This window comes from Micropterus dolomieu, linkage group LG19 (assembly GCF_021292245.1).
Source record: "Micropterus dolomieu isolate WLL.071019.BEF.003 ecotype Adirondacks linkage group LG19, ASM2129224v1, whole genome shotgun sequence".
Classification (NCBI taxonomy): Eukaryota; Metazoa; Chordata; class Actinopteri; order Centrarchiformes; family Centrarchidae; genus Micropterus; species Micropterus dolomieu.
Genome location: NC_060168.1, coordinates 20590303 through 20614202, shown reverse-complemented (window position 1 = coordinate 20614202; position 23900 = coordinate 20590303). Strand labels below are relative to the sequence as shown.

At 40.0% G+C, this 23900-nt stretch overlaps 3 protein-coding genes across 6 annotated transcripts; 1 reads left to right on the top strand and 2 right to left on the bottom strand.

Moving 5' to 3' along the window:
* Window positions 1–1399: 1399 nt before the first annotated feature.
* rbmx (RNA binding motif protein X-linked) lies at window positions 1400–6912 on the bottom strand. 3 transcript variants are annotated; one of them, XM_046030803.1, is made up of 10 exons: window positions 6498–6912; window positions 5471–5600; window positions 5028–5153; window positions 4243–4349; window positions 3989–4154; window positions 3691–3840; window positions 3443–3560; window positions 3001–3129; window positions 2840–2931; window positions 1400–2035 (listed from the first exon to the last, which is right to left on the bottom strand). In XM_046030803.1, exons 3-10 carry the CDS (start codon window positions 5134–5136, stop codon window positions 1719–1721), a joined length of 1188 nt encoding a protein of 395 aa, XP_045886759.1. In that variant the 5' UTR covers window positions 5137–5153; window positions 5471–5600; window positions 6498–6912; the 3' UTR covers window positions 1400–1718. The 3 variants fall into 3 exon arrangements, with proteins under 3 accessions (XP_045886759.1, XP_045886757.1, XP_045886760.1); XM_046030801.1 differs by lacking the exons at window positions 5471–5600; window positions 6498–6912 and adding an exon at window positions 5261–5462; XM_046030804.1 differs by lacking the exons at window positions 5471–5600; window positions 6498–6912 and adding an exon at window positions 5261–5461 and having other exon boundaries at window positions 3697–3840.
* Window positions 6913–7299: 387 nt separating this feature from the next.
* LOC123957758 (transmembrane 9 superfamily member 2) lies at window positions 7300–16415 on the top strand. Of its 2 annotated transcripts, XM_046030797.1 has the most exons (18): window positions 7300–7594; window positions 8134–8201; window positions 8311–8404; window positions 8517–8644; window positions 8950–9079; window positions 9557–9684; window positions 10303–10417; window positions 10537–10616; window positions 10742–10847; window positions 11285–11335; window positions 11698–11830; window positions 12444–12563; window positions 12662–12719; window positions 12895–13054; window positions 13192–13343; window positions 13467–13578; window positions 13879–14050; window positions 15745–16415. In XM_046030797.1, the coding sequence occupies exons 1-18, from the start codon at window positions 7457–7459 to the stop codon at window positions 15810–15812; spliced, it is 2013 nt and encodes a 670-aa protein (XP_045886753.1). In that variant the 5' UTR covers window positions 7300–7456; the 3' UTR covers window positions 15813–16415. The 2 variants fall into 2 exon arrangements, with proteins under 2 accessions (XP_045886753.1, XP_045886754.1); XM_046030798.1 differs by lacking the exon at window positions 11285–11335 and having other exon boundaries at window positions 7301–7594.
* A 2683-nt stretch (window positions 16416–19098) lies between these two features.
* gpr101 (G protein-coupled receptor 101) lies at window positions 19099–20738 on the bottom strand. Its single transcript, XM_046031559.1, has one exon. It carries the CDS (start codon window positions 20736–20738, stop codon window positions 19383–19385), a length of 1356 nt encoding a protein of 451 aa, XP_045887515.1. The 3' UTR covers window positions 19099–19382.
* Between the last annotated feature and the right edge of the window lie 3162 nt (window positions 20739–23900).

The window sequence follows — 23900 nt, the reverse complement described above, 5'->3', positions numbered from 1 at the left end:
AAAGTCTTTATTGAAAAACCCCACCAAATTTTAATTTGAGCAAATCCTCAGCCTGTGTTCTTCCCACTTTCAACACGCATTTCCACTTGAAACGATTCAACCAGCACTTTCAACAGAAGCTTGCACCAGCATCTGAAACAAAGTTAACATTAAAAACTGATTACATAACAGTTTAATTTTACAGCAATACAATTCCATTATACCACAACCTTGGTGGTCATTTGCATTTCAAATAGTGTACTTTCACCATTTTGCTGTGCTTATAACTTATAATGTTCCTCCACTTTCCTTTCATAGCCCCAACACCTATTACAATTAGTCTGGTGGACATACCTGCACTGGTGCACCGTGGCTGCACTATGGTTTCATTGGTCCAACAACTTGAGGACACAATTCAGGTAAGTTGCAAGGGCAGTAGCCTTGGAGCGGTGTTCATCCTGCAATGAGAATGTAATATTAACATGTTGCCCTTCTCTTAATCATGTATTCATAAAAACAACTGAAAATGATTTTGTAGTCCTTGGTCCGACTGCGAATTTGCTTCAGTGATTGTGTCCAGTTTGGCAGTTATGACGATGGTGTTCTTCCAGGGGTCTCCATTGTTTGAATTGGCATGCTTGTCGAAAATGTTTTCATATTGAGAAAATGGCTCTTAAATTTAAAAAAATGCTTTCAAGTTATACCAAGAAAAAAAAATAAGTTTACAAATATCTAGAAATCTTTACATAGGATTTAAAAATGCACTGTTGCCAATCATTTTACTGAGGTTTGGACGATTGGTTAGGCAAAAAGGGTCATCGTTTTGTGGGCTCAGTTGGCAAAATGGCTGTTAAACTTTCGTTGCTGAAAAGGGACGAAAACTTCTTGGGATGTTGCTGCACTTTTGACAATTTTAGCTGATGAAAACTGACTACAATGGAAAGGGCACATTCAGTTGACCTCCCCCTTTTCTTTTGTCCTCTTTTCTTTTGAGGCAAAAGTTGTCTTGAGTATCTCCCTTTGAAGGGAGATTGCAATACAGGACAATGAGAAACTCATTTACAGATGAGAAACAAAGAGGTTTGCTTTGCTTACCAGCTGTTGACTACCAGTCGAGTTGCATTTGGTTGTTGTTGCCTTGGTTTTTCGTTGCATGCCATCAAATGGCTCTAGGGTGATGATCCATTTCCAAGGAAACTACATTGGAACATTTTGACAGTAACATTTGCCTAACCCTTGAAAACAGTAGCGTCCACTTGATGGCACATTGGTGTTAAGAATGAAGTCACTCGACTATTTATAAAGCATGAGCAGAGACTCACCCAAGCTTTACAGAAAACTTTGTAAAAAGGAGATCATGTTGTTAATCAACATTCATGTTACTGGCTCTGGTCTGGTCTTGAAAATCGATGAGCAGTGGTCAAGGTACAACTAAAAGCTTTATTAGAGTAGCCAGACTTTTACGGTATTGCAGATTCCAACAGCACTGAATTTACAAAAACTAACACTCACTTGGTAACTGTACTGTTACATGAGCAAGGGAAATACTAAAAAAAAATAAAAATAAACAAATAACTTTTACACATTAAAAAAACTGGGAAAGTCAAGGTACAGTTGAAAGCTAAGCTTCATATTCCACAGAGTTAGACATGGCTGGTTTGTCTTTGTGGTCAGATTTCCAAAACAACTGTTAACTGTGCACCGAGAACGTATGCTTTAATGTGATCTCCAAGTCCAGTTCAGTATCTGCTGCGAGCCATTCCTCTATCGGGTCGGTTGCCACCGCGGCCACCGCGTGGCCCTCCACGACTTGAGCTGCTGTATGAATCACGAGGAGGGTAGCCTCTCTCAACAGGGGGAGCTGGGCCCCTCTCCTGCCTGCCCAATCGCTCACCACGGCTAGGTGGATATGGGTCACTCCGACTGCTGGGGTAACTGTCACGACTGCCATAGCCATCCCGGGAACTGCTGCCATAGTCATCATAACGACTGCTTCCACTGCTCCCACCATAGGATGGTGGGGGGCCCCGTGAAGGTGGGGCGCTGCGAGAGTTACCTGCAGGGTCAATGGGTCAGGTAATTGGCAAGGTTCAGTTGACACATTTTCTTGCACTGTCATGTGCTCATTTTTTTGCCAATAGAATTCATTCTGTGACAAATAAAGTTAATGGACGACATGTTTAAATGTCCCATCATGTTATCGATCTTACATTTAACATGGATATTAGTTGGCATGGGCAGGAACATATCCAAGCACAGGGAATAAATGGGCAGTGTTACCCTTTTCAGCATGCCATTGATTTGAGTAGCCATTTTTCCTTTTAGAGCTCCAAGTGTTAGAACTGCAGGAAAGGACGAGGTTTTCAGGGTTGTCTTGATGGTTTTTTGAACGTTACTCCTTGAGGGAGTGCTTTGCAACACATTGAGTGGTCAACGGATGTTTCCAAGGACTTTTTGGGGTTCCTTATGATTGCAAACTCTCTGGGGCACAATAAATATTGTTATTTCTGCTTGATATTGCCACAAAACACTGATTCTTTTGCTGACTGCAGCGGTTATATGGACTGATGCGTCGACACAGCTTTTGAATATAATTTTGTTTTTCAGTTGAGATGCCAATGGTTATATAATTTCCAATAGCATGAAAATACGCAACTTGGACTGCAGGTCAGAGATGCAGCAAAGGGAGAGAAAAATTGTTTAAAAAGAGGCTGCTTGAAATGCGGTTTCCTCTGGGGAGGGGAAAGACTGCAGCATCTTGTGACTGGATATTGCAGTAGTCAGAGCTGTGATTTGGGTGGTTATTTGTGCAGCTCTTCTTTGTGACCTGTTGTCATACACTCATGGAGTCATATCTTACCGTAACCATCATATGAATCTCTGTAGGAGCCACCACTTGGACGGTCCATATAGCTTCTGGGTTCCCGGCCTCCCCCATAACCATCACGGTCACTACATAATGCAAACAATTATTAGTTTACAACCAAGTGACTTTAAACTTTTTAAAACCCATACTCATACCTGTATCCTCTTGACACTGAGCTATAGTCATCTCGGGAACTGGAATTGGAGTATTCCCTGTACGAATAATCTCTAGGAGGAGGTCCATAGTCCCTCGAATCTCTGGAATTATAATCCCGGCTGGAGTAGCTGTGAAACATAGTATAAATATATAAAATTTTAGTTCATGTATTAAGATTTTTTTTCCCCCCAAAGATATATACAGTGAAGTTTTATATTGCACTAGACTTAAACATTTGTGGAGTTTTATCTTCTCAGATGTAGGACAGCTCAGACTCTGCTGTCCATGTGTTTTCATATAAAATAAAGAGAAGGATAACACATTGAGATTTGAGCAGCAAGAGAAGAATTTGGATAACATCTCAATCTGGATTCAAATATTTCTTATAAACCCCCCCCCCCCTTCCCCCCAAGTTGGCAAAAACTTGTATGTGTGTACTACCTATCCTTTGAGTTGTAATGCTCATCTCTTGGTGATGGATAATCATCCCTCCTGGACATCATGGAGTCTCTGCGAGGAGGAGGTGGACCATAGGGATCCCTGTCCCTTGACATGGGGGCTGGAACACACCAAGTAATGACAAACCGGCTCATTAATCACCAAATAAAACTGAGATACATGCAGCCCAGCAGGGTACTTGCTGGAGAACTAGATGGTAAGTGATAAGTAGTAACAAAATTCCCCCTCACACTTACGTCTGCTCATTGGACCAGATGGGGCAGACCTCTTGGAAGGGGGACCTCCATTGCGAACTGGAGGTCCTCTCTTCAATGGAGGGGGGCCTCTGGAGGACATTCCTTTGAAGAAGGGTTCTGCATTCCCTGAATTATCATAGTAGTCTTGACAGACAAGAATTACAAATATTAAAAACACACTATGGTCAAAATGTGTATAACCATAACAAATTAAATGCAATGAGAATGTGTTACAATTGACCACATTCTATTATTTGACAAACTCAAACAACTAAATAAATAACTCATTTGCCTCTGGATGGTGGGCCCCTCATACCACCAGGACCTCCCCTGGAACCACGGGGGCCTCTGGGTGGACCTCGACTGCGGGAGTGCATGGGTGGAGGTCCCCGCCTGCCAGCACTCTCAAACTGAGGCTTTGTAGCTTGCTCAACTTTGATAGGCTTGCCATCAAGAGACTGTGGTAGAAGAGTTACAGTTACAACCAGATTTCAATTTTTTGTTTGTTTGTTTTAAAGGTTACAGCTGATTAAAGACAGTACTTGCCTTTCCATTCATCTCGCGTGCTGCATCCTTTGCATCAGCAGGACTTTCAAAAGTAACAAAAGCGAAGCCTCTTGATTTGTTTGTTTCACGGTCCTTCATCAAAAGAACTGAAATAAGGACATAGTGAGTGAGCTTGTGCTTTGTGATTACACTATTGTCTGACAAAAAGTACAACAATTTTTCAACAGTTTAAGCTGGACAAAAGCGTGTTCTTTTACTAGCCACATTTTACTAACTGAAACTGCAAGGGTTTCTTATTTCCTGCTACCAAATGAAACTACATAGAGTGGTAAACAAGGTATTTTGCAATAAGGGCTGCCCAGAAAAAGCTTAATGTTAAGTGAAGAGAGAAAGGGGACCGGAGCTGGTCCATAATTGTGCACTGCAGTCTGCTGAAATAATATGAAATGACAACAGATTGTTAAACTACAGGTTTATTTGACATTGATGCATTTATCCAATGTTTAAACATTTCCTATCAAAAATAAATTCACTGATTTATAACTACAAACTCCAAAAATGAGCCTTAAGTGAACATGAGTCTAAATGTAATTGCCGGCTTCCAAAAAAACTTAATAGGTAACGTTACACATTTGATGCTTTTACAAGAGCGAAGTGGTTAGGACACACACACACACAATTAAAAAGGTAGTTATTTGCTAAAACTGGGTAGATTTTAAGAAAATACCTGAAATAGCATTTCCTAATTAATGTTAAATACTTTATCCAGAGTTAACAATGGTACGCTCTGAGAATTAAATAACCAACCGTGCCTACATTCTCACCTTCGACAATCCTGCCGTATTTGCTGAAGTACTGCTCCAGGGCCTTCTCGGTGGTCTCGGTGTTCAGCCCACCGATGAAGAGCTTCCCTGGTCGGTCTGCCTCTGCCATGCTGCAGAATCCACCACCTGCAACAAATGAAGGGTCGTAGTGTCATTTGAAATTTTGAGCATTTGAAAACACAAGCAAGCATATAACGTTGTATTGGCCTCAGTATCCAAACATGTCTGATTACCTTGCTGCAGGCAAAAGTCTACGGCTGTTGAATGCGCAAAATGGCGATAAACGTGCCAGCGGTTGGTGCTAGTTACTTGGCTAACGCTAGCTAGCAAGTCTGCGTTTACTAACTGGGGACTCGAGCTTTACAAATGCCAACGCGCTACTTTAAAAACATTTAAAAAAAAAACAATACTACTATTGTTATATTAAGTTCACAAACACGCACCAAGATGCTGCCAGACAGTATGGCACTAACGTTATGCCGCTGCTTTGTACAGGATACAACGGTTCTTCTACTCCCTTCCGTCTTCTTCTCTTGTTTGCAGACCAGACGACCCAATGCGTAACGCTGCCGCCTACAGTTCGAAACCGCGAATCAGGTTACCTGTTTTTCTATCCACCCATTTACAGCAGAGGTTTTCAAAGTGGAAGGTTCCATACCAGGCAGTTTCAGGGGATGATAACTGAATGAAAAAAATATGACATTGGTTGTCAAAAGGAGATCACATATAATAACCTAAATGTGCGTCATTCGGGTAAAGGTATATAGGCTAAAATAGAGTAATATAATGGTAGTTTTGGGGAAGTTTACTGTCTTTCCCACTTTCCCAGAGTCAGAACTAATATATAACTTAGGACACACCTATTTTATGTATTTGATGTAGGCTGAAGTTCAATCAAAACAGCAATGTTAAGCTATCTTGGCTCAACTGGTGAGTGTCTATGGGATCAAATAACATAATCATGATCCCATAGGCCTGGAATAGAGTGAAACTTAAGCAAGTAGCCTAAACTAAGGGGGTGTGAGCGGGAGCCTTTTTCCAAACTTTTGTGTATGGGGAGGCCCACAGACTCAGACTTTGAAAACCCCTGCCTTACAGAATAGGACAGTAGCATGAACAAATTCAAAATGATCCTGTACTTCACTTCAAAAGCTAAATCAGCCAGGCCGATATTAGCTTATGGCAGGTAACCATGTTGTCCAAAAAGTAACACAAACAGGGGTTGTAATATAAAAATAATAACAATAATCTTAATTTATAGAGCTAATTTCAAAAACAAGTTACAAAGTGCTTTAACAAGTGCAAAGGCAATAAAACACATAAAAACAAATCAAATTAGTCTTAAGAGACTAAAATACATGTTAAATCTAAATAAATATAATAAAGTAAAAAATAAACAGAATAAAATAATTGGGAAAGGCTGTCCTATAAAAGTATGTTTTAATAAGGGACTTAAAAGATTTCACTGACTCAGCCTCTGATTTCCTCGGGCAGGCTATTCCAGAGCCTCGGGGCCCTGACTACAAATGCTTCGTCCCCTGAGACAGGTTATGCAGGTACTGGTTTCAACAGTTTCACTGCTGTTGTGGTGTTGTGTGCACTCAAACAACCTACCTCGAACCTGACAAGTTTAATCGACGATAGTAAGTATAATACACTGAAAATATCTGTAATATTATGAGCAGTTCTAGAGTGATCAAGGCCCTGTATTACATGGTATCGGATCGAAACCACATATCATGTCGTATCACAACCCCCTAAATTCTTTAGGCTAACGTTAAGTTACACGACGTACTCAGGGGTCTTTTACAATAATATCGAAAATTAGCCAGTATCCGAATGTTGTTTCCCCCAATATTTTCCCTCGCTTTCTCGTATCTATATTTCGTACAACATAGGTAACATTTCATTAAGCATTTTTATAACTTCTGTGCATTGTAAAGCTTCTCTAAAAACCAGGATGTTTACGGAGGAATCGGTAAGCAACGTCAGTGCAACACTTCCACGGTGTCCAGCCGGTCAGAAAATATGACATCCGATTTAGTCCTTTCAATGTAAAACGATATGTGATGTACGTGTGGCTCAATTTGAAAATGTAATTGTTTATAATCACATTTATACAAATTGATCATATCAAAATAAGATGGGTATGCCCAGTTCAGCAATATATGTAAAAAATCATTCATACTAAGCAGATTGTTTATTATATGTATTTATTTCGAAGGTAAACTCATTTGACTTCCGGTGGCTTCCGCTTTCGACGTTACGGATGCTGGTTCTACTCGACAGCACAATTCAGCCTCTGGGTCCCGAGCAGAAAGACGCAGCTAACAGTGCACAGCTAGCAAACATTCCCTTCCCTTAGAAGAAGAAAGGCGCTCCTTTGACATAAGTATACAAAATCTTCAAAGAACCGTGTCCTCGATAAAATGAAGAGGCGGATACACTTTGGTTTTGTGCTGGTTAATTTGCTAGTCTTGTATTTCTGTTCGTGCTCGGCGTTTTATCTTCCGGGTTTAGCCCCAGTGAGTTTTTGTGAAGACGGAAAGGGTGCTGAAGATTGCCAGGTATAGTGAATTCATATAACTCACAATTCTTATTTAATGTAGTGGATGTTCTGTTGAAGTTGGAATTGGCACATTAATTTCAATGTGTTATCTTCCTTCATCTTGCTAGCTAGCCAGCCCTTTTCTTAGGCCCCGATATTAACTTACTTGGAACCTGAGCACTGGTCTTCTGATGCATTGCTAATTGTTTTTATGGACACTGTCATTGCCAAGGAAATGTATAAATTCTCCTTAAATAAGTTCTTCACCTGCGTAGCATTATACTTTTAGCACATTAATTCAAATAACGTTAATGGATTATGACAGATAACAGACACCATTAACATTGATTGCTTTGCTAACGTTAACGTTACCTGGCAGAGAGCAGGCAAGTTTGGGTCGACCAAGACGTTGGGATCTAGCAAATCATTTACCCTTTTGGGAGACCGATCAAATATAATATCTACCACAACGTTTTAACTGTAACCCCTAGAATGAGCTTTTTTTATTATAAAACAAATTTAGACTCAAGGATGCTGGTTTGTTTTGCTTCTTTACAGACACAGATTCAGTTGTTTGTCAATCGCTTGGACTCAGTGGAGTCAGTCCTGCCTTATGAGTATGATGTGTAAGTAGCATTTAGCTTCTACTTCATGCCATTTGTGTAATGTCTGGATATGTTTCTAAGCTCAATATCATCTTGTCATTGCATTTAACCATCTGTAAATGTATTAAAGGTTTGACTTTTGCAAAGATGACATGGAAAAGAGGCCTTCAGAGAATCTTGGACAGGTGCTGTTTGGTGAACGAATTGAGTCTTCACCATACAAGGTGGGTGTTAACCATATGGCATTTATGGTGTTGCATATTATAGACTCCATATAGATTCCATTTGTTTAATGAATTCTTGTGATGCAACAGGACTCTCATCTGCTTTTTACAGTTCATCTTCAAACAAGATGTCAAATGCAAGTGGGTGTGCACAAAGACCTACAAGAAAGGCATCCAGGCGGATGCAACCAAACTGGATTTTCTTAAGATGGGAATGCAGCTGAACTACCAGCACCACTGGTTAGTAAAAGACATAGGCCTGCTGTACTGTAGAGCTGCAACGATTAATCTATTATTTGTCAACTATTAGATTAATCGGCAACTATATTGATAATGTATTCATCGGTTTGAGTTAATTTTTTTTAGAAATGTCAAAATCTGCAGCTCTACTGTACTGTAAGTCTTTACTTGTGAATCATTTGTAGTGTGGAGGTTTTGTTTGAAAGTTGGACAACAGCAGTAGTGAAATTGTCAGCCAACAGACATAAGCACACAAACTTTATTTATCAAGAAGCTTGATAATGTAAACCAATTTATTATTTCAGGATCATTGACAACATGCCAGTGACTTGGTGCTATGATGTGGAAGATGGTCAGAAGTACTGCAACCCGGGCTTTCCCATTGGCTGCCTCGTTACCTCAGATGGCAGAGCTAAAGATGCTTGCGTTATCAATGTGAGTTATGATTTTTGTCTTTGAATGTGTACTCTACTTAAAATATTAAGTTTTACGTAATTGGTCATCTGGTCATCATCATTCTGATATATTGAGTTACCCAGGATCTGTGAATTTGTCAAGGGTGTAATTTAGCATTTTCACATCTAATAATAATAACTAAGCGTAATAATTTTTGTCTAGTTTTAATAATAATTCCAAAGTAATGTTAAATTTACAATTAACTGCCACTTAAAGTCTCAATCAGTATGTGATGATACTTATGGATAGATTATGTAACAGTATTTCATGTACTTATTGACAAAAAGTCATTGATGAAACCAAAAATATCAAATTGACATACTCTTAAGTAGGATAATGGTGAAGTTGGTTGTTCAAATTCTTTGAATTAATAAAATGATTGAATATACAGATATTTGTTTAAAAATCTTACCCTGAGGAATCTGAGTGAGTGTGTTTTTTTGTTTTTTTTCTCAGGCTGAGTTCAACAAGAAGAACACATTTTATGTCTTCAACCATGTGGACATCAGGATCACTTACCACAGTGGAGCATTAGAGGGATGGCGAGGTGCTCGGCTGGTCGCTGCCACGCTGGAGCCAAAGAGGTAATTATGGTTGGTAGTAGATAGATATGTTGCCACCATATTTTGATTTGGGTCTAATTTATCTCAATATGTTGCAACTGAATGACAAATCACCATCCAAAACTAACCCAGATTAATTAATTGTTGTGGAAATTGTATATTGCTTGTGAGATATTGAGCAAATAATTGAGTTACAACAACCCCTTGTCTTTTAAGAATTTATTAATAAAAGAGAATAAACCGAGAAGTACTATAGGCTAACACATATACCGCTGGTCCAGAGACCTGCTGCCTAGGGCAGCTTCGGGCGTCCGGCCCCGAGCAAAGGGATGCATAATCATTTACACAGTCTAGGTTTCTATGTTTTGGGGAACAGAGATATTCTCCCGGCCTTGAATGAACATTCAAGGAGAGAAGAGGAACAGCAAGAGAGGAAAAACACTCACAGCTCTGACCTAAAGCCTGCATATGTTAACAGACTAATAAAGAGTATAATACTAAGAAAAGGTGTGTGTGTGTGTGTGTATATATATATATATATATATATATATATATAATATGAAATGTAAGAGGAAACGATTATCTGCCATGACATTAATAATCTGACATGAAGGATTTTCTGTGTTTTGTGCACAACAGTATCAAAAATGCAGATGAGAAAAACCCAAATTGTGAAGGAGGCAGCCCAATGGAGGTCCCTGGGGAGTTTGATAATGATGTGTCAATAGTTTACACCTACTCGGTTACATTTGAGGTAGGCTGCCAGACTGTATGATCTGTTGTATTATTTAACAAATATGTGTATTATAATTTATTTGTACCTAAGAGAAAATGAAATTTAAAAAATAATAATAATTTCACTTCCTTTCACAGGAAAACAATTCTATCAAGTGGGCCTCTAGGTGGGACTACATACTTGTCTCCATGCCTCACACAAACATCCAGTGGTTTAGGTATGAAGATATTTTTCACATTGTGCACTGCACAGAGACATTCTGTCCTTACAACCCCCTGATTGTTACTTGATGCTTGTTAGCTGATGTTATGGTTTGTCTTGTGTGTGTGTGTGTTTGTCCAGCATCATGAACTCCTTGGTCATTGTCCTCTTCCTGTCTGGCATGGTTGCCATGATCATGCTGAGAACCCTGCACAAGGACATTGCCAGATACAACCAGGTTGACCAGGTAAAGGCATTGTTGAGCTCTCTTTCAGTTGGGCCTGATCCAGGTGTGCATAAGATGCACTAGTATACAAGTGAAGATGCTGTTGTTAGAAATAAACCAAAAACAGTTTATACTCCTAAGGGTATTATTGTCTTATTTGTGTATTGCAGGGAACCATGTTGCTTTATGCAAATTAACTATTCAAAGTAGCTGGTGCCATTTTGTTGAAAACCTTTTCACGGAACTTTGAAGAGTAGACTTGTTTTTAGCTAGATGACCATACATCTTAGAGATTATGTTATTGGGGTTTAAAAGGTCACTCACTGTATTTGGTTGTAAATGTTTCTTGATTGTCTACTGGTTATCTTTAATGGCTAATGCTTTAATTAGTTGTCATACCACCCAGCACACTTTGTGCACACTACCCAGGAATATAAATCTTTTGTTACATTTCACAGGCAGACTTGATAAAGCTTCCATCGACCAAGGATAAATCCTCTCTACCCTATGTAAGCGTATTAAAAGCTGTTTGGAACAAAACCTTTGTAGATATTTAATCAAGTGTTTGGGGGTGTGATTGCGGCAAACATTAGATTGAGAGCATAAAACATGGTGTGGGTGTTTTTTAATGTTAAAGTGTCAAGAAAGGGGTTCATAATTAAGATTTGACTGAGTTTTCCCACACCAAATTTTACAACTTTTGGTAAACCAATTGTTTCTCAGTCTTCACCTTATTTTGCTTTGCTAGCAGGTGTCAGATTGTGAGGTAATATTCACTGCTTGGTGGTTGGTTAAGCTTTAACTTTTATCAGTTGCAAATGTTAAGTACTTCCTTGATTGTGACTGTATTGCCATCTACCTGCCCTCCTAGGAGGATGCACAGGAGGAGTCCGGGTGGAAGCAGGTGCACGGAGACGTTTTCCGTCCCCCCAGGAAAGGGATGCTGCTTTCTGTGTTCCTTGGACAGGGCACCCAGATCTTTATCATGACCTTCATCACACTCTGTAAGAACTATTTTACATTATGCTGCAAAGTGTTATATATTAGAGTTTCATTCTTATTAACTTCTATCATTATTTTAATTTTTTCTTTGTGTTCACCGCATAAAATACTCCAAGGAGTGACTGAGTTAGATTTTCTGTGCACAAGCAATTGTTACAGTAACATATAAATTGTTGCAGTCAGTATTACACTGACACGGCTGCCTTGTGGTTGCACTTCATATCAGTCAGTTTAGTATATTAAACATATAGAGTACATGTGAAAACTTAATTAAAATGTAAGACATTATGTGGAACAATGGAAGTTACAGCTCAGCTGGTTATCTTCCAAAATGTAACTTGGTAACGGATATCCCTACAGCCAGCGAGGCAGTAGAACAATTAAAATCAAAGCTGTTCCTTAATGTTTCTTTCTTTTTTTTTTTTACAAAATTACCTGCTGTGGTGAGATACCATGCACCATAGATGACAGCAGTATTGCTGTTGTGTGTGCTGTTTCCCCGCCTGTTGGAGAGACAGACAGCGGACAGAGGGCTACACTTTGTTGCTGTGCCTGATACTGCAACGATGCTGATATGTCTGAATGAGTGCACTGATGACTGTTTGTCCACTGTAGTCCTGGCGTGTCTGGGTTTCCTGTCACCGGCCAACAGGGGGGCTCTCATGACATGTGCTGTGGTCCTCTGGGTTCTGCTGGGCACGCCTGCTGGCTATGTGTCTGCACGCCTTTACAAAAGTAAGAGTCCAGTGAAAACCTTTTAGAATTGTTTCATTAAAGTCTTACACGAGTCAACAGATCATAATATCCTCATCCATCTCTGTTTCTATTCTCAGCTTTTGGAGGTGAAAAGTGGAAGACAAATGTCTTGCTGACAGCACTCTTGTGCCCAGGGTAAGTTAACTTTACTGCATTTGTTCATTTGTCTCACTTTTGTACATTTCTGCCCTGGAGTGCTGGAGTGACATGTTGCACCTGATATGCCCTTATTTTGTCTTGCACCCTGTATCCATCTCACATGTATTATCTTTCTCGATGTCATTGTCTTCTGTCCACCTCTCGTCTCTAGTATTGTGTTTGCAGACTTCTTCCTGATGAACCTGATCCTTTGGGTGGAGGGTTCCTCAGCAGCAATCCCGTTTGGCACTCTGGTGGCCATTTTGGCTCTGTGGTTTGGGATCTCTGTTCCCCTCACCTTTATTGGTGCCTACTTTGGATTCAAGAAGGCTGTGAGTTAGGCCTCCTAGTTTATTAATTTGTCTATCTTGAAATTATTGATTGTAGATTAAGTGTGTGTGTGTGTGTGTGTGTGTGTGTGTGTTTGAGAGTTTGTAATCATATCTTCTCTTTTTCTGCTCCTGTTCAGGCAATTGAGCAACCAGTGCGAACAAACCAAATCCCCCGTCAAATTCCTGAGCAATCTTTCTTTACAAAACCTATTCCTGGTATAGTAATGGGTGGCATCCTGCCCTTTGGCTGCATCTTCATCCAGCTTTTCTTCATCCTCAACAGCATTTGGTAAGGACACAGGAATGCTGTCTGTCCAGATTTGTCAGCAGATCCTGTTTTGAACAATTTGCACTCTTTGCACTGCAAGGAGGAGTTTGTTTCTTTACCACATGTTTCCTTTTTATTTTCCAGGTCTCATCAGATGTACTATATGTTTGGATTCCTGTTCCTTGTTTTCATTATTCTACTCATCACCTGCTCTGAGGCCACAATTCTGCTCTGCTACTTCCACCTATGCGCAGAGGTACCTAAATCATCAGAGAATTTTGTAGCATTTATCAAACTTGAGTCTAAAAAAATTAATTACTTAAACTTGAAAATAAATAGATCATGCTCTAGATCATGCTCTAGATCATGCTCCTAAATACATTCGTCATGCCCTTATTTTTCATTGGACAGCCCTAACTACATGTGCTAATATTTTTTTATACGGTAATTGTGAATATGGCTTTTTTGTGTTTGCATTTTCCATCTGCTCCAGATTTAAGTTGACATATCCTCATTACTGGATCATATCATGTCATCTTTTGTAATGTGTGTCCAGGACTACCACTGGTGGTGGCGTTCCTTCCTGACCAGCGGCTTCACAGCTGTCTATCTGTTTATCTACGCTGTGCATTACTTCTTCTCGAAGCTGCAAATAATTGGAGCTGCCAGCACCATCCTCTACTTTGGCTACACTATGATTATGGTCCTCATCTTCTTCCTCTTCACAGGTGAGACTTTGAGTTAAGGATGTGTGAGCTCTCTAAACAGCCACAACAATTTCCTGCTTGTGTTGACACATTGCAATGAGATTGTGATGAGTTGCTTTTTTTGTATAAAAATCACAAATTATCATCTGTATAACAATTTTGGGAAAAGCTCCAGTAGCTCACCATATGTCAGGCAGAAAGGAGTGTGAACCTTGTGGGTGTGAATGGCATTGTTTGCTTTGCTCAGTTTGTAAAGTGCCACCCAATGTCAGTTTAACTGTATTGTGAAGATTCAGGACTTCCATCCTGTTCCTATGAAATAAGACACCAGGAAGCAGTCAACACTATTGTACATTTTTTCATTTAGTTAAAGCCAAGCCTTGGCCTTTTTTTATTTCTTTACTGGCAATATAGGAGCACTGTGCCAAATGCAGTAAAGAGCATATTTAATGCAAGGGTTTGTTTAAAGTTTTATGAAAATCAGGGAGACCGTGGGAAATGAAACAGATATGTTCAAAGTCCCTCTTGGTCAGGTCTAGTTTTGCAGACTTATTTGGGTCATATTTCTGTCTGTGGTTTTCAGTTTGAAAGGCCAGAGCCTAGTTTTATCAGGGAGTTCCCTTTTTTTATTTTGGTTCTATTTTTCTGTAGATCAAAAGATACAGGCGCTACATTCACTCGTTGCTATGGATGATAGTAAGTCAATGTTGAATATGCAGGATTCATTGCCATTGTTGTTAAGACAATTTCTCTGCAGTTGCACTTAATATGCAGCTGTGTGACTACAGTTTTGCAAGCTAGGATGAACAGTACACTGCCACTTTAGCGTGCACTTTAAGGGACAAAATTGGACACATGTTGCATGACAGCAGCGCTCTCCAGCCCTGTCCAGCTCTTTTGCACACCCACTCATATGAGACGATGATGAAGAGGATAATATACAGGACTAGATAACAGCTTAGTCTTAATGTCAACCAGAAATATACTGCTCACAATTATGTCAGATGACGACTTTTTCCCCCTGGTGTTACACTGCACTGTCGTTAGGCCAGATAAAAGTTAGCCTGTAGCCCTGCTTGTCACTACAGCACTGCTTGACACTATCTTAAGACAGAGCTGTAAGTACCAAGGGGACGAGATGTCAAAAGATTATCACCAAGAAATAATCCAAGGATTCTAGGAAAAGATGATCAGTTTCCCTCCTTGCTTCCAGTTTTGATCTAAATAATCCTAATCTCTCTCATTCCCCATTTAAGTTTTTATTTTCTTGTCTGTCTCATTCACCTCATCCCAACTTTGATCCCAACTTAATTCGGGATTGGGCTGTGTGGCCCCCAATTGAGCAGTCAGATAGGACTTTTATACCCACATGAATTGATCCAGGATTTTGACCCATCTGGCTTCTCAGCATTGGGGGAGAATATTCTCTCTGACAAAATGAAGTGCTGCTGCTGGTGTTTTTGTGGGAATTGCAGTCCCAGCCCTGTCAAAAGTTACTTTTCAAGCTTTTAGGGAGTGGAATTTGGTTTTCCTGCAACAACAAGCTGGCTGTACAATTTCACACTTTGTGTGTGTGTGTGTGTGTGTGTGTGTGTGCCTAGGCTCCTGAAGTACATGAATTTTAAGACCTTGTGGCCTTTTTATTAATTTTAATCTTTTTGTATGTTATAACATTTATCAAAGAATTCTCTAACCTAAGTTTTTTTTCCCCTCAGGAACTATTGGCTTCTTCGCCTGCTTCTGGTTTGTAAATAAGATCTACAGTGTGGTCAAGGTGGACTAGAGGACTGAGGGGAAAAAAAACTGACTCCTTGCTGTCGCAGTACTGACCTCCTCAGTGCTGACTACGGGATAAAGTGGTCTAATGGACCTGAACTGAAACCATCACTTATCATAGACAAGACCCGAAGAGCAGAGCCCGTCCTCTTTTGTGCTTTAAACCTATGTTGCTGTTTTCTTTAAAAAAAAAAAAATATATATATATATATATATATATAATTTTGTGTTTACTGTTGACTGGTAATATTTTGAGTGGGTCCTTGCAAATCAGTGTAGGTTCCAATGATATAGCTGTTGTAGTGAGCAGTTTGCTTTGAGTTTAACAAGAAAACCGAACTGTTTTTAATTTTAATTTTCTTAAAGTAAAAATTTCAGTATTTTGTTTTTCTATGCCCATATGGTTAAATGTTTTGTTTTTTCATTACCTGTACTGATGAGGGGAAAAAATGCGTGTACATACTGTACAGAGAGAGTGACCGAGAGAATGCTACTTAAAGACTTTCACCAATACGGATCCTTCTGTAGGAGTTTTTTTTTCTTTTTTTTTAAGGTAAAAATATCAGCCTGTATTGTTCAGAAATGATATAAAACACTGACATTGCTATGATACATGTCCACTGTTTTGTATCTGATGGCTACATTTAAGTTTGCATAGAAACAAAGGGTACACTTGGTTAAGAAGCACATCTGTATCTAGAACATGCTACAGCTACAGAATGTTTCACATGAAGGACAATCTCACAGTGACATGCCTGGTTTGTTTGGCCACACAAGTTATCATAACGCTGTCTATGAATTTACTGATTACATATAAGTACATATGCACTCTTTTAGATTTGAATAAGTGGTTTGCTGAACTTTAACTTAATGAAACACTGCTGCCTTTTGCTTCGAGCGGTGTGAAGTCATCACCCAAGGTGATAACACTTTAACAAATAAATGCAATTTAAAAAAAAAAAAAAAAAAGTTTTTTTTTTTCTTTGAGCCACTAGAACGCACACATTGACTTTTTGCACATGCTTACCACATTTTTAAAAACTTTTTGTATGTGGACATGATGCTAATAGGATGCAGTCTTCAGCTCCTAGTCAATTTTTCTTGGCTGAAACAAAAATACAAAGCAAAATGAGAAAGCTTACAAGAGACCGAGTTCTAAGGATGAGTATAGAGTTATTGCAAGAATTCTCAGACAGTGATAATGATTCAGTGTGGACAAATGCAGTGTAGTGCGCTATTTGTAGCCACATTTTATTCTTCCTCTGTCACTTTTGTATTGTGTATAATGGCCTTCTGTGTGGGAAGGACACCTAGTAATATAAGGAAAGGGACAAAAATTAGCACCTTATAAACTTTTTCAGCTTCTTCATCACAATGTACATTTCTTTTGTGTACCGACTAAAATCATAGAACTTAACCATATATGCAAAAAAAACACCCTTCAAATTAAGAACCTTTGGCTTTTGTTAAAATCTAATCCCATTTCTGGCTGAGCAGCCTCACTTTGATTTGTGGAATTTCCTTCACCTGTGCCTCAGTCAGATCCCGTGGTTATACAGACCTGACTACACAAATTTCCTTTAAGTTTGTAGTTTTTCAAAAGATCCTGCTCATTATATCTAAAGCCAGGCATTGGTTGATGGAGGCAGGGAAAAACTTTGGCACAGTCATGCCCACCTTAGTCTTATGCAAGTATTTGATGTGAAAAACCTGTGGAATTGAATTTAACATTTTACACATATTACAGTTAATTCACTTTTATTAAACAACCCACAAATTCTGATGTTGGATAATGAAACCAGAAATAATACAAAAGCACAATAGTAACCGCAAAAATATGTAGTGTTAAAGCACTTAAAAACATTATTTTCTCTTATTTAAATTTCATAACATACTGTACCCCTTTGTCCTATCCAGAGCAACACACTAAAACATATTATACAAGTTTGATTGTCATTAATACTGTGGTACGGATTTATCCAGTGACCTTTTGTATAAACCAAGGCTGAAATCCACGCCAGTCCAGTCAGGTCTGATACCTTGTGAATTGTTTCCCATAAAACTATCACAGTCTAATAACTATAACACTGGGAGCACCTTGGCTGATTCTGCTCAATTTTGTTTACTCTTTCCCGAAAGGTTACAAAAACTTGACCATGTGTCAACTAGAGCCACTTTTCAAATAATGCACATAATGTTGTGATGCAAGACGCATCATCTACCCAATTAACTCAATCGATTGCCTTTCTCTGATATGAGTCACGGCAAGCATATAACACTTACATAAGTACTCATCCTTGCTGTGGTCTTTAACAGACAGGGTTTTCTATTACAAATACTGTATCAGGAGGTATCTTTACAAATCTACATGTATTCAGTGGACTATAAGAAATCTGTTATATAAGATCCTACGGCATGCGGCCTACGTTAAATAACGGGAGAAGTCCACTGGAGTTATGTTTTTATCATAACCTGCTCTCTGTGTACTGTAGTTTTTCAACAAAAATACAGTGCTTCCTCAAAGAAAGGCTGACATTACAAAGGCAGCAAATACCAAATGTACAGTGGCACACAGTGAGATGTAAAATGTCCACCTTGGTTAAACTAAAGTTTAAGGAAACAAAGAGGCCACGGTCATCCCATCGGAGAGAGTCACCAACTCGTGTGTGTTCTGTAACCGGAAAGCACAATAAATCGCTATACTACTCATTTACTCAAAAGGTGCTTTGAGACTAAGAACAGATGTAAACACACATATATTAACTTGCTCAGCAAGATTCAAGAACAGGGTTGGACACTACAAATGTTTCCGCAAGCAGACCCTGAGTTCATTAGTTGCAGGCGAGGCTTGCTTGCACTTACACAACAACAGTACATCCTGTTCCCCTTAGGCAGGATCACAGAGAATACAACACACAAACAGTTTAAAGGAGATAGAGTAATTGTGCAGATACTGCAGATCAATACCTTATCAAAGACATTTATGCCCCATAATTAGAGCAACAACTTTGATCCAACATAAGAATTCTATCTCAACATGAGTCAGACTAGTCTAGTTAAAAAAAAACCCAGTGGAATTTATATTAGACCTGTGGGCAAAAACATTAATTAATATATGGTTTCTGGTATTTAACAGTTACTGTTACAATAATTGCATACATTTCAAACAATGTTTTGTAGAGACAACACATAATTACAGCTACACGCATTATGACTTATCTGACACACCTCAAAAAGATTATTTGTTTCTCATAATTTGATGAAGTTAAAATAATGTAATACTCATTATTTAGAACAGTTGGCTCTATTATACATTCATAATGCAACAATGAACCTAACCTAACTTGAAATCTCAAGTCAATAATTTAATCAAGCTTAAAAAATGTTAAATACTAAAATAGTAAAAGGTCATTGTGTTGGTGATCAATTAGGTAATACCACTATTCCTAATGCCAGCAACTTCAGAATGAATAACCCTGTTTTCAAGTAGGTGTATTAACTTATGTTTGAACACACTGTATGACAAGCTCTTTAAGTAAGAGAAAATATGGTCTGTCTGATGAGTCCTCAAGGCAGTTTATGTGCTTTGTTTGCTGTGGACTGTGAGCTCTCTCTCAGAGCTGACGCTGGTAGAGGTGGTCTCTTTACGGCTGTCCCTTAACTTCCTCTCACAAGTGGGAGAGGAGGATGTTGTGCACTCCTCCCAAGTCCGCAGAGGGAAGACTCGAGCAGTCAGACTGGGTACGTGAGAGTGGGCACCGAGTCGTCCCTCTGTAGTTGTGAAGCAGCTCTCCACGGCAGAGCTCTGGCTGGGACGGCCCTGTTTGCAGAACAGCCCGCACAGCAAAGCTAGGAATTCCTTCCTTACACTACGGTGCATGTAACCGTAAATGTACGGGTGGAGGCAGCACTGCAAAAAGAAGAGCACAAGGGCAAGGGATGACAGCCAGGGAGGTACAGCTGCTCTGGCACTCATAGATATAGTATTTAGTATGCTGTAAGGCCCCATGCTGAGGATATATGAAGCCATTATCACAAAAACAACACGAGCTGCTTTGCAGTGGTAGTGGAAGCGTCTGTGCCTCACTCGAACAGGGTACCCCCTGGCTGAATAGGGGCCATCAGGTGAACTGGCATGCTGGGGCTGGGGCCGGGGCTGAGGCTGCCGCTGTGGACTGCTAGGTCCCTGGAAGTCCTGTGGGCATGGTTGGGAGTAGGATTGTGTCTGTATGGGGTGCACAAGTGCGTTTTGCCTCCGAGCTGCTCTAAATACCATCCAATAACATCCGAGCATGATGAGCACAGGCAGCCAGAAGGAGAAGGTGGACACCACAGCAGAGTACGACAGGCTAGATGACCACACCACTGAGCACACGCTGTGGTGGCGGTCAAAGTCAATAGCCCCCCAGCCATATAGTGGAGGCGTGCTCTGCAGGAAACTGAGCACCCAGGTGCAGATGATCAGGTTGGTGCCCAGGTGAGGGGTCATGCGGGTGGGATAGGACAAAGGGTGAATGATGGCCAGGTAGCGATCCACAGAGACAACTATGATGGTGTTGACTCCAGCAAATGCAAAAAGGTGCATGAGCACCACCAGAGCCTGGCACAGTCGGGCATCTAGTGGCCACACACCTGGCACGGTGGCTGCAATGGCAAAGGGCATGACTAATATGGTCTGGAGCAGGTCTGCCAAGAGGAGATTGAGGACGAAGCGGTTGGCCACGTGAAGGAGCTGAGGCTTCCTCTGGAACACCAGCAGAACCACCACATTCCCAAACAAGGACACACACACAATAAGAGATATGAGCGCCATCTTCACCACGCTGTTAGCAGTGGAGGACCAGACTAGGTCTTGCCCAGAGCCGGTCAAACCAGGCTCCCAGGGAACATCAGTGAAATTCATGCCCATACCGGGAACCTGAGAGCTTGGCATTGTGCGTCTGACAGCGGGGCCAGTGAGTGCATGTGTGGCCTCACATCCAGCAGAGTCACGTTAGTCCCATTCTGAGCTTGTGCAGAATGACAGGAGACAAAACCAGCTCAGGGTTTGTTTGCAATTTTCAGGTTTTCACAACAATAAGATGCAGTAGCTGGTCCTCCTTTATCAGTGGATTTCAGGTGCAATAACATGCATCTCACATTATTCCCATATTCATCTCACTTAACATGGCATATCATCCATTACATGTGAAAATAGTCCAGGAGACCCATCCTTGAGTAGCTTGTAGGCTAATGCTGCAGATTATTAACACTGAATCGCTGTTCATCGTGATCAGTGATTAATCCCTGAACGTTTCACCCACCGACTAGGCCTTATTCGTCTTGCAGCCCACATCTGCAGAAGAAAAATGTAATTGTTCTGGCGACAATAAATGCCACCGTTCAAGCCGTCAGCATCAACTGACAATGTCCAGACCGTGGCAAATATCACGGATTGCTAATCTGTAGAAGATGTATAATACCTTCAAATGATCAGTGATGCGATGTTTGCTTGAAGGATGCTCACTCTCTTGCGCTCGGTTTTCACCGTTTCGCTCCCATTTCAGCCTCAGCGCCAGGCAATGGCAGCAAGCTTTCACGGCTCAGCTAACATACGCTGCGTGTCTTCACCCAGCGGGGGTCTCTCATCCAGACGAGCATATCTTCCCTTTGCTGCTCTTTTCGGATTTCATGGCAGATCAAACATTTATTATTTTATCATCTCTGATTCCTCCTCAACAGTCTTAGTCTTACTTACGGTCGAGTCTTGTCTCCGAGGTGTCAGGGGGAAAGGAAAAAAAAAAGAAACCCAAGGACACCTGCACTGAAATCTCCCCCCGCTGGAGCTTGTCACAGACCTCCTCCCAACCGCTTTCCCCTTTTGTTGTGGATGTGCAAGTGCGTTTCACGATCCTGTCTGACACTTTTTGAACAAGGTGGAACATACAAACGTGATCCATTTTTAATTTTCTGTAGCCCACTTGATTTTAGAAAAAAGAAAGAACCGCACAGAACATCAATGAGGGTTGACCATGTTCAATTATAGGCTAATTGTTTTTTTCTTTTCCGCAACATAGTCCTATTTAAATTGATCATTAGATAAGCCTATCAGTTTATCCGTTTTTATCTTTTGCTCCCCACAAAAAAGCGTGATTTTCCTTTTAGGCACAGCCTATTGTATTCTCACAGATCTCCATAGTAACAAGTCATTCAATCAGATAGCCTTTATTTGATATTCACATAGAGGCTTGTCAGTGTCAGGTTTCTGGTAACCCAAAAGCAGATCGGACAAAGGAGTGAGTTGTAAACATTTATTAAAACAACAAATAAAAAGTGCAGTGAGGAGAGGATGGCAAGCAGGCAAGTAAGGTCCATTGTGTAGCTGAGTTTCTGGGTTTCCGAGCTAGTTTGTGGCAAGCACTTCAGGTGGTTTCTCTTGAGGCAGAGAGAGACTGGGGAGAGCATTAGCCTACCGAGAGGTTCTAACAACAGGTTGGCTGGTAGGCCTACGTGACAAGATCCGGCAGAATCAGATAACTCAACAATCCGTCGGGGAAAAGTTTCTTCTCTCCCAATGGCTGGGAATTGGCGATTGCTGGTCAGGTGTGTCCTGGCGCCAACCCAAGGAACGCCCACAACTCTACTGCAGGTAGGGTGTGAGAGAGGGAGAGAGACACACACACACACACACACACACACACGGTTTTATCTATTAATTTTATGTACATTTTTTTATATTTTTATAATAACACACGTTACAGTGTCATTTACTTAGTTTATTTTAATTTTTTTTTGTTTTTGTATTAACACACACAAACAACTTTTGCTGTTCTATTTTCTTATCTAATGAAATGTATGAAATTAATTGTCCTTATGTAGGCTACGTTATATATAGCTTTGGCAATATTGTTGCTATACATTCATGCCAATAAAGCTAATTTGAGAGAGCGAGGGAGAGAGAGAGATAGAGAACGCAAACAAAGAACTAAAACACACCATACCACACGCACACTAAGGCAGAAACAAAAAACACTATCACCCCCTTACCGGAGTCACGAAAAAAAAAAAAAATTGAACTTGGGTCAACCTTCATAGCAGGCATCCCTGCAGAGGACCAAGCACTAAGTTTGGGTGTTTATATTTTGATTAGAATGTTATTTAGTATAAATTGGTACATCTATTTTATGTTTATATCTTTTTTAACTTCACATTGGTTAACCTGACCTATAGTAAGGTGTTACAGTAACAATCCCAAAATATTGTAGATCACTCATATTTTAACTTAAACTCCATATTTGCTGTTATACTTGGCTGCAGATCTGTCTGAACTCTACAACAATATGACATTTTAAGAAGCACTTGTTAAAAAGCAAATCATTTATTTGCCAAACAAGAAATAAGTTTTAACATTTAACATCTGTGGAAATTATTATATAATTATTACAACATTTTCAGGCTTCATTATTCACCCTCTGACAGGATGAAAGTGAAAACGAGCTCTCGATTCGTTCTAAATATAACAAAGGCAGAATAGATAAATAAGGCAGAATAGATAAATAGAACCCCATTGTATCAGGATGAAATGTATTTACATGGAACTTCTGACGGTTCTATCAACACAAAAAAAGCTTTTACAATTGGTGTTTATGAATATATGGATAGCTCCGTTTTTGATAAAATAACCACAACTAGAGAGTTGAAGGCTCCACTATGAATGTGTGTATAACATATGCATTTGTATCAGCCACCATTTTTATTACTGGAAACACAAAACATGCTTCACCATTTCAGCCTTTCTAGTAAAATACCTCATTAAAATGCACAAAAAACAAAAGCAGTACTACATTGTGCAATCCAATTAGTCTGTAGCTTACATGGCCTACTAATCAACACTCATAATTAGCCATTTTATTTCAAGTCTTTGCTCTATCCAAGCTATCAAAAAGCCCTTTGAAGTAAATCTCTAGCACCCTGTGTTTTAGATTTAGATTGCAAATGAAATGCTGGTGACTGCAAAAGGGTGGGGACATGTTTCCCTCTTCTTATGTTGAATGGACTGCGGTTCAAAGGGAGACCCACAGGCCTTTTGCCTCATGGGATTATTAGACTGTATGAA